Raw genomic sequence first — 10,834 nt, forward strand, 5'->3', positions numbered from 1 at the left:
TGATCTAATTTATGGTTTTGATTAGAAAGAAGTAAATACAATGTTTTAGCTCTTTCTTGTTTTCTAAATTCTGTCTACAGACAGAATTTACTGTCAATATAGTATACTGTATACTGTATGCACCAGTATACTGCCTTTTATCCACAGAGTCCAACATTGTTCATTTTGGGACAAATACTGGCGTCCAAAGTGATGGAAGAGTGTTTGCTTTTGTTGTTCTTGTGTTTTTTCTTTGATGAGCATAACCAATATGTATAATAATAATGAAAGTACTTTGTTCTGTCTCTTTTTCCATGTCAGTTGCTTTAATCATGTAAAATCCCTTTTTACTACTTGCATTTTTTGTCCATTCTGGGTTTCCTTTTTTAATCATTTATAGTTATTAATATTGAATCGTTGCTTCCTTTTACGCAATCACACTGGCATAATGTTGACAGGAAGCAGGTTTGAACTGGTTTCACAGGCATCACTTTTTTAATTTAACTCAAAAATCTGTTCTGTATTTTATCAGGTGCTTTTCACATCAGTTAGGGAGGACGCCTCAGTGTTTGAAGTCATATCAACCATTAACTTGACCCAAACTAGTTGAGACTGGAATATTTGAAGTTATCATAATAGCTTTCTTAACAAAACAGGCAGGTTCTGCTCCTTACTTCCAGAATGGAGATAGTATATTGTTTGTTATGTCAGGTTAGTCTGCTTTGAAAATCAACAAAGAAATAGTTTGTTAGTGTGTTGAATCCCGAGAATTCCAGACTTTATATTTAAGTGTGTTACACGTAAATAAGGCTTGCATATTTGTGAGCAGCACAACAGGAACAGTTAGCCAGGCTAAAAACATGGGCGTAACAGCCACGTGAGAAAACGTTTACAAGATGATTTATCATTCTGTCATTGTTCCTGACAGCTGTGTTGGGGATCAGGGGAACACATGTGGAGTTTCACTTTAGGCCTTTCAGAGTACCAGGAAGTACTTTAACACCAAACTGTGATTTTTTTCTGGTAGTTGTAAGGGAAGTAAGTCAACTAAGCCAAATAAAACTTCACTAAAAACTGAAAAATTAATGCTAATAGCTCAAACAAATAAAACTGTGTCATCCAACTGGAAGTGAACTTTGACGTCCACATGAGCTAGTTTGTCAATCTTTTCACTACGTGGCCTAAATTCCCAAAGCCTCATTCTTCCTTCTCATCAAGGATTTGGTAAGCATGTCTGTCATGTTTTGTCTGGTGAGCGTAGGAGGAGCCTAACCAGACAGGCAGGAATAAAGAACCTGTCTCCTACACAGTGCCAGGAAGAGTCTGTTGCTGAAGGAGCTGCTCAGGGCCTCTGCAGTATCATGCAGGGGGTTTGCAGTGTTGTCCATAATAAACCTTTGCTTGGCTAACATCTTCCTCTTTGGAGTCTAGGGGACTGGCCAAGACAGAGCTGGCCCTCTTTACCAGTCTTTATACCCACAGCACTGTTCAGTATATTTATAGATAGCACGTGAAGAGCTGAATAACAAAAAATACCAGGAAGTTTTACACTAGCAGTTTCACCTGTCATCTCTTTTGGGGTAACTGTTTTAGAAGATTACTGGAAACCAAAATTGTCATTGTAAAAATGACTTCCTAGTTCAAAGTGCAATGCTGTGACAGCGTGCCAGGTTTACACACGTGCATATTGGCAACGCTCGTGCAGAGAACAAGCAAGAACAATAGAATTAATACTTATTGTACTGGAAGTGTGAAACACGTGAGTTTGGTGTGGCATTCAGCTGAAAGGTTAAACAGGACGCGTCCAGCGGGAACCTGAATGAGTCATGACACAGTATGAGTGTGACCCATTGAAACAAAACAGAGCAGAGTAGGAACAGTGATATTTCTAACAGAAGCAGGAGCTGTAGCACCTCATTTCTTCTTCTACATAAGCTAGGAATAATTGAAGCTTTAACAGGTGCTGGTATCAGGGAGCCAGTCTGTGTGCTGGCTGCTGATGGTGTTTATTGTCTTTATTTGGGTGTGTTTATACCGATATGCCACTACCTAATGCAATTACTGTAAATGACCTGAAAAGCATTGCTGCATATTTTTAGCTGGCTTTGTGTCACATAGGATGGATTAGAAAAATCCAGCTCTGACCTGGGAATGATTCATCCCAACAACCATGGGTGTGTTCATCAAGGCCTCTGTGACACAGAGCTTCCTCGAATGAATTACTCTGTTTACAGATTTAAAATGACTACAAACTTAACAATGAAAGATTTTACGATTTGTGGCATCTCGCAGCAACATTACTTAACACCCTGGATCACGTCTACAGCAACATACACGGTGCATACAGGGCTGCACCACAGCCCCACTTTGGACAGTCTGACTACATCTCTCTGTTCATGTACCCGGCTTACAGACAGAAACTGAAACAATCGAACCCTGTCATCACACCTGTTAAACTGTGGACCCCAGAGTCTGAGAGCATCCTACAGCACTGTTTTGCCCAAACAGACTGGGATGTGTTTCAAACTGCAGCCACACAGGAGATCTGCTCTGTCAATATACAGGATTATGCTGAATATGTGACCGGGTACATCAGCACCATCAGCTCTGCAGGCAGTCTGCTAGATGACCTCAATGTATTGAGGCAGCAGGACCAGACAGGACGGGTCCTTAAAGCATGTGCTAGTTGTTGGCTGATGTTCTCACTCCCGTCTTCAACCTCTCCCTCAGCCAGAGTACCGTCCCCACATGCTTCAAGACCACAACAATCATCCCTCTTCCCAAGATAATATAAGATAACATAATAATTTTTGCACATAAGGTCATCTTACATATTAAACCAGCATATTAAGCTCATAGCTCTTTTGCACATAAATCTATTTAACACTTCAATTTTTGTCTCCATTTATTTATTTATTCTATTTGTATTTCCATTGTTCTAGTTCTATTTGTACATTTTAACCGGCATCTGTGTAGGAAGGTAGATTATTTCTGCACCAAAGTGCACGTTGTTGTCATTCCCAGCCTGTATTTATTAATTGCTTGGATTAAATCTGTAGTTAAATTGATAACTGCATACAAAAACATTTGCAACAGTGAACAGCAATTAAAATGTAGAGTAAATACCAGGAAAAGCTAACAGGCAGAACAAGAATAACCGGTATAACTCGTTGGGAAACTCCACTGTGGGAGGAACTTTGTACCATGTTTTATTTTATAGAGAGACAAGCGTGTTTTTGTGGATATTCATTCTTCACATCTTTCAAGGACCATCTGCCTGCATGACCTAAACAAGTAAGTGATTATTTATACCAAGCAGATAGCATAGAGAATAAAAATACATGAAACAAGACATCAGCTGCCTTTTCTTCAAGATAGACTGACTTTTGATCCAAATATTGACGGCAATATTTTTAATTAGAGGCACAGAAATAGTAAAAGTGTATATCTCAGAGATGATGTGTAAAATGTAGGTGTGTGTATTGTGGATGTAATCTCAGGTTTCAATCTTTAAATTAGAGCAACAACTACTACTACTTTTACATTTTTAACACGTTGACTGGAGTTTGAGTGTCAGAGAGAACTCAGTAAGGGGAGAGCAGTGGCTAAATAAAATGCATTAATAAAGAGCTGAGGGCTGATTTATTGGGGAAAAATTAAAGTAAGTAAGTAAAATAGTTAATATAGTGATGAAATTGTAAGAAAAGGTTCAGAAACAATTTCTCTTTATATTGCTTTCATTTGAATTTTACCCATTGTCTCAAAATTTCTTTCTTTTAATTTAGTAAATCTAATAATAATGAGCATTTCTTTGATTTTAAATTTGACTACAAAGAAAATTATTGTAGTCAATAATTCAGTCAATGAAAAGTCTGAGATTTTCTCCTTCTATTGCCTCTTTCACAGCCCATTTTTTGATCTCTTTACTGGTAAATCCATTAGATTCATAAAAATGTAACAATATGTTGCCACTAGGACCTTCAGACTCTGTTTGTGAACCCTTGTATATTTGCAGTCTGCAGATTGAACTTAAACATAGTTGTTGTCTTCGAAGCATCTGAAATAAATCTGTCCACTTTTCTCTGCGCTACAGCATGATGAGCTTTCATGTGTTATACCCTTTTCTGTGAAATATAAGTGAAAAGGGCACACTGGACGCTTTACTTTGATCTTATGTTTAAAAATATCCTTTAGTCTTCTTGCTTTGCCATTTAGAATTTTTTAAACTTAGATTTATAAACCTGCATCTTTACAATCTGACCTTAAGAGCATAGTGTACAGAAGAATTTCAACATGTGTGGGTAACAAAATGTTATTTCTCTGTCAGAAACATGGCCTCAACATTGTCTGAAGAGCAATTTCAGTGCAGCATCTGTTTGTACAGCTTCAAAAACCCTGTCTCTATCCCGTGTGGGCACAATTTCTGCCTGGAGTGCATCAAACGTTATTGGGATGTGGCGCAAAAGTCGGATTGTCCGCTGTGCAAAGAATCCTTTGGAAGTCGCCCCGAACTCAGGGTGAATTGGGCCTTAAAAGAAATCACTGAAAGATTTCAAAGGTTGGTTGACTGTAACTATACTATAGTGCTTTATTTCAACGTTTTAGCACATTTGGTTGAAATTAATCAGATGTATATCATCATCTTAAAGCTTGTTAAAGGAAATGCCAGGATTCAAAGCAAAGAGACCCGTCATTCCACTACTGCCAAATAGGTCTGGAGGAGAGAAGGAGATCAAGATCAAGGTGGGAGAAAGAAGTGGTTAAATGTAACGACGCTCATGGATTATCTTGTAAGGAACTCCAGATAATCCAAGATGTAAAATACATGTTTTCAACTTCAGCCTCTGCAGACTCGGATAAAGAAGACCCAAGAACAGTATCAACACATGATCCAGACCCGAATCAGAAAGACCGAGGAGATCAAACAGTCAATGGAGCTGAGCAAAGTGAGCATTGCTTTTTGATCATTTACAGACATGAACATTTCTCGGCCTGTTTGCTCTCTAAGAAACAAAACTTCAACCAATTTGTTTGTAGAAGCTCACACCAGAAGAAAAACAGCAGTGTTGTTCTGCTTCATGTAGACTGTATTTAAAAGACAGAGAAGACTCCCCCTGCTGGTCATTTTAAAAAATGCATTAGCTTCACTTTTCAAGCCTGGAATCCACTTTTGGCTTTTATTTGCAGTTTATCCTGCTATAATATCCATGTAGAGTGTAAGTAACCTTGTGCACAAAAGACTCTGATTACAGGGCAGAGTAACTATAGAAACTCAAAAGCTAAAATCCTTGCATATCTTCTAAAGTCAGGATTACTTCAGTCAAAGTATTTTTCCATCTTTAGTAATTCATATATGGCAGCGTGGCTCTGTTTTAAGAGCTCTTGTGATCTTTTATTAGTTGTTTTTATTGATATAATAAACCTTCATTATGTGGACATAAAGAGACATGGAAAAGCAGGGCTGGAGGTGGGTTGGGACAATAGATCAACTGTTATCAGAGGACTGCAGGCTGGTCTCACTGAGATCATCTTCTTTGTCTTCTTTTTGGGGGAAATGTGCTAAATTATGGGCATATTAATAAGAATCATCGTATATAAGCAGTTTTTGCCTAAGTTTAATTTGTTTTGCATTTCATTGAAGAAGGGGTAGCAAAGTACAAAGGTGGTGCATTTTAACATATTTCACATATTAATTAAACTCTTTTCATCTCTGCAGAGAAATAAAGAAAGAGAGATACAGGCCAGCGTTCAGGCTGCCACAATGATGGTAATTGCCATTGAGAGAAACCAGGCTTTGCTCATCGAGGAGATCGAACGGAAGCAGGAGGTGGCTGAGAAGAGAGCAGAGGAGCTTCTCAAGGAGATCAGCCAGGAGATCAATGAGCTGCAGAAGAGACGCAGTGAGCTGCACCTCCTGGAGCACACTGAGAACCCAGTTCAGCTCCAGCAGGTCAGAATCAGTATTTATGTTTAATATTTCTGCGCAGCCAAGCAAGTTTAAAGCATCTAAAGCGATTGTAATATGATATGAATACAAACCGGCCTGTCTGCTTGTTAGTGAAATCATTTATTTGTGCTCATTTCTGTCACTGATGCTGTTTTAGAACTTTTTACATCTGGACGCTCCGATGTCCGTCAAGCACTGGGCTGACGTCAGAGTCCAATCGGAGAGCTACGCACGGACTGTGAGGAGAAATTTCTCCAAACTGGTCGACATCTGCCAAGAACTGGAGAGGAAGCTGTGTGCAGAAGGTCTGTAATCCTTATGATGACATGACATTATAGTCTCTGATTTTAGAACACAAGACTTTCTTTGCATCACTGGTTCCTTTGGTTTTATCATAATCCTGCCACTTTTTGCATTGCATATATATTTATATCATATTTTACACTATAAGTCTGCACATAACTAACTTTAGTGATACACTTAGGGTGCAAAAATAAATCTTGTAACATTCGCTAAAATATTAGTGAATATTTTAATTGTTCTACGTTAATGTTTAATGACACTAAAATGACACAGTTTCTTTTCTGATCTTTTGCAGAGGTAAACAAGATGAATAAATATGCAGGTATGTGTATGGATATGATATTTATATTGTGATTACGTTATATGGATTACACAAGACTGAAAATTTGTCACCACCATATCTAATAAAGACTCTTACTGATGTCAGTAGAAAGAAAGTGGCTCTTCACACTGATTCAAATAATCTTTATACATTTAAATGACTCAGAATACAGATACTCTGTTGCCAAAAAAGGTGACTTCAGTAATAATATGCTTCAAAACAACAGGGTTATTTTTTCATATTATTTCTTTAATCCTGAAAATTTAGAATAAATCTGAAATAGCAAATCTTTTTATGTGTTTTTTTCTGTTTCTGTCTCCAGTGGATGTAACTCTGGATCCTGCTACTGCTGCTGGCTGGGTGGTCCTGTCCCCGGATAATAAAAAGGTGAGCTGTAATTATCAGCTGCATGATTCCTGACTGTAACACCTTAACAAGAGCTCGGAGTTAAACAAAGTCTTGTCCTGCTGTAAAAAATGATCCAACAAAGTGTTGATACATGTGCAGCTGTTTGTATAATTAAGTGTAAAGTCATTTTCTTAGTTAGTTATACACACCAGTTCAGTTTAGCCCTGTAATATTATTGGGAAAACACTTATTAAAACAGCTATTATTGGGAAATTGCATTTCTTGTCTGTGAAATTAGAGTCTGTGAATTACAGACAACAGCTAATGGATGACAAATATTATGCAGGAACTAAAATGACGGAAACTAGTGGATCAGAAGTCAGGAAGATGCAAATTAACGACAAGTACGGCATCAGTAGTTGTTGTATGAATGTGATCGTGGCAATCCACAGGTGAGCATGAGCTACCAGCAGTGGAGGACCCCGCTACCTGACGACCCCCGCAGGTTCGACTCCTGCGTCGCCGTGCTGGGAAAACAAAGCTTCACATCTGGGAAACGTTACTGGGTGGTTCAGGTAGGATAAAAGGATAAAATAAATAACTGCTAAACAGCTTATAGTCGTGATCAGTGTGAATATTATCCAAAGTGGAACACAACAGCTTTATTTAGAGTACGATTTGGATTGAAATACACCAAAGAAAATTACACATGAACACAACGACACAACCTGTGACTAGGACTGTATAATGTATATGATCTAAACAAGCAGGAAAATAAAACTCTTTACGCCCCCTGGTGGCTACAGGATGTTCACTTCTGATTTTATATCTGCTGTGTTTACTGTCAGAAAAAGTTTATTATCATTTAAAAAGCAACCTAAAGAAATGAAGCTCTACTCTGCAGTTTAGCATCATTTTGTCCTTCTTTGTGTTTCAGGTTGGGGATAAAACAGACTGGGATCTTGGGGTGGCCCGGGAGTCCATCAACAGGAAGGGCGCCATCACAGTTCGCCCTGATAACGGTTACTGGGCGATATGCCGACGTAACGGTGGTAGCCTGTATGCCTGCGCTGGGCCCGCCGTCACTCTTCACCTTAAAGAAATTCCTCAGAAAGTCGGTATATTCCTGGACTATGAAGAAGGCTCGGTGTCCTTCTACAACACAGAGGCAAAGACTCACATTTACACTTACAGCGGGCTCACTTTCGCTGAGCCGCTGTATCCGTACTTTAACCCCTGCATACATGACAACGGGAAGAACACGGCCCAGCTGGTCATCTGCCCGATCGAGGCTGGGATCACTGTAGACACTTCAGCACGTTGAGCGAGAGACTCGGAGGATCCTTTTTAAAACCTCGATAGCATCCACATTCATTGTCTGGATAAGTTGTAATCTGTAAATGCAAACGAAAGACCAAGAACAGGAGAAAATATTCTTCTCCCAAGTGTAAAGCGAACACTCTGAATATTGTCCTGGTACAGACTGCAAGCCCAAGCTTAGCTCCTGCAAGGTGTTTGGATATATTTATTTATTTATTCCAGTCAAAAGCTATAAGTTAACCACGAGGTTTGCTAATGTCTCTTAATCTTCCTGATGATATCTATAAAGAGGTTTTTAAAAAGAGCTAAAGACCCAAGCGAGGGTTCATCTGAACCATCCACTTATGTCTGCTAAGGTAGGACAAGTGTATGTAAATGAGGATAAAACTTCCACTGATAAGTCCACAGTTATCTGACAACGACACATTAGTGATGATTTAGGAACTATAAGATGCACCTATACACGATCACTACGGTGGATAGCACTGCATGAATCCTGCCTACATTTTTACACTACTCATTCTTTGGTAATTTATTAATATGGTATAACTTATATTATAGCTCAAGGCCTGATTTAAAAGAACTTTATGAATCCAACTTTGTTTGGATCTTTGGTTTAAGATCAGGGACACGTCACATGGTCTTATGAGTTCAGAGGTGCATGTCTGTTTTAGTTGGTAGCACGTAGATCATAGTACCACAATAGTATATTAACATCAGTATATCATGTGCATGTAAGACACTGAGTATATATAATTTCTTGTCATTATTGTAAAAATTTGGATTATTGTGATGTATTTAAGCTGAAATAAATGTGAACTGAATCCCTGAGAGTCTGCTGTGTTCTTTTAACTTTTTATCCCAACACAGAGTTTAGACAAATTCTAAAGTTAGAATTAGAAAATGGAGCACAGAAAACTTATCTATTGTGCGGAGTGCAAAAACCACTATCCAAATATTCCCCCACCCCCCCCTTTTTTTTTTTTAAGATTAGACAACCTTTATTAGTCCCACACGTGGGAAATTTGTTTTGTTACAGCAGAAAGTGGACAGTGCAAAGTTACATAGCAAAAATTAGAAAAACATTGGAATAGAATAAGAATAAGATACTGTACACAACTGTACACAATAGAATAAAATAAAATACTTTATACAATAGAATAAAATAGAATACAAATGCTATATACAACTGAGTATAATACAACAATGCCAGAAAAGAATATTGCACTTAGTGTTATTGCACATGTGTAGATGTGTGTTTGATCGGTTGAAGTCTTTGTTGTGGAGTCTGACAGCAGATAGAAGGAAAGACCTGCGAAATCTCTCCGTCCCACACCGTGGGTGCCGCAGCCTGCCACTGAAGGAGCTGCTCAATGCTGTCAGAGTCTCCTGCATGGGGTGGAAGATGTTGTCCAACAGGGATGACAGCTTAGCCACCATTCTCCTGTCACTCACCACCTCCACTGGGTCCAGAGGGCATCCTAGAACAGAGCTGGCCCTCCAGATCAGCCTGTTCAGTCTCTTCTTGTCCCCGGCAGAGATGCTGCCGTCCCAGCAGACCACACCGTAAAACATGGCTGAGGCCACAACAGAGTCATAGAAGGTCTTCAGCAGCGGGTCCTTCACTCCAAAAGACCTGAGTCTCCGCAGCAGGTACAGCCTGCTCTGCCCTTTCCTGTAGAGAGCATCTGAATTATGAGTCCAGTCCAGTTTATTGTTCAGATGAACACCAAGGTACCTGTAGCTGTCCACAGCCTCAATGTCCATACCTTGGATGTTCAATGGTTGTAGTGGAGGATATTTGTGCCTGTGGAAGTCTGTGGGACTGTCCTCAGGCTCAGGTTGAAGATGGGCTCCATCACCCCACACAGTTGGTCTGCGCAGGACCTAACGACCCTTGAGCTGATGCCATCTGGACCCGCTGCCTTCTTGACTCCAATTCTTGACCGCAACTGCATTTCATTGTATTTTTATTTTTTTTACACTGACAATAAAGAACCTAAAATCTTGAATGGCAAAAGCCAAAATCAAGAGAAAAAGAAAAGATAAACTCAAAGGCACAGAGTAATTCAACAGATAGATGGCTGCATTATGGAAGCAGTTAGAGTCGGAAAAACGCCATCCAAATGTAGAAAATCAAGATAACCACATTAGTGAAGGAGAACTCAAAGCAAGACAGATGACCAACTACAAAAGGAAAACAGGAAATGGCCCAAAAGATAATAAGCACAAAGTCATGACACACTGTTCATAGTACAAAAGTAATACTCTGGAAACAAAAAACAAGTAACTCCACAAACAAAATCCTAACTACAGCATTAGCAACAATAAATGTTTCAGATACTAGAATGTAAGCAGGATCAAACTAAGAAAAAATACAATTAAAACAAAAAGAAAAACAGTGACTGTAAGGTTTACATTGTTGGGTTGTCATTTATTCTTAGAAATACATATTCATATATTCTTAGAAATTAATAATCATTTAGAAATATATAGTTGATTGCATATTGAAAGAATGTCTCATCCTAGGGGGTCTGTAACAACTCTGAGTAGCGTGAAGAGGGGAGTGTGTTCACTCCTCTACAGAGTGTTCTGGCATAGATCACACACCTCCT

The 10,834-nt window shown here is 39.0% G+C and overlaps 1 protein-coding gene across 1 annotated transcript; it reads left to right on the top strand.

Moving 5' to 3' along the window:
- Window positions 1-3,217: 3,217 nt before the first annotated feature.
- LOC146674468 (nuclear factor 7, ovary-like) lies at window positions 3,218-9,042 on the top strand. The gene is made up of 10 exons (XM_085402393.1): window positions 3,218-3,273; window positions 4,307-4,537; window positions 4,629-4,722; window positions 4,821-4,925; window positions 5,696-5,929; window positions 6,084-6,231; window positions 6,525-6,551; window positions 6,874-6,938; window positions 7,352-7,474; window positions 7,837-9,042. Exons 2-10 carry the CDS (start codon window positions 4,311-4,313, stop codon window positions 8,221-8,223), a joined length of 1,410 nt encoding a protein of 469 aa, XP_085258519.1. The 5' UTR covers window positions 3,218-3,273; window positions 4,307-4,310; the 3' UTR covers window positions 8,224-9,042.
- Window positions 9,043-10,834: the final 1,792 nt, after the last annotated feature.

The sequence above is a fragment of the Rhamphochromis longiceps genome, linkage group LG3, assembly GCF_057381845.1.
Source record: "Rhamphochromis longiceps isolate RC_006_pf linkage group LG3, R_longiceps_female_GT1.1, whole genome shotgun sequence".
NCBI lineage: Eukaryota > Metazoa > Chordata > Actinopteri > Cichliformes > Cichlidae > Rhamphochromis > Rhamphochromis longiceps.

Coding starts and splice junctions, on each gene's coding strand:
- LOC146674468 (XM_085402393.1), top strand. CDS start 4,311: ATGGCCTCAACATTGTCTGAAGAGCAATTTCAGTGCAGCATCTGTTTG. Junction 5,930..6,083: donor ACCCAGTTCAGCTCCAGCAG/GTCAGAATCAGT, acceptor ATGCTGTTTTAG/AACTTTTTACATCTGGACGC. Junction 6,552..6,873: donor CAAGATGAATAAATATGCAG/GTATGTGTATGG, acceptor TTCTGTCTCCAG/TGGATGTAACTCTGGATCCT.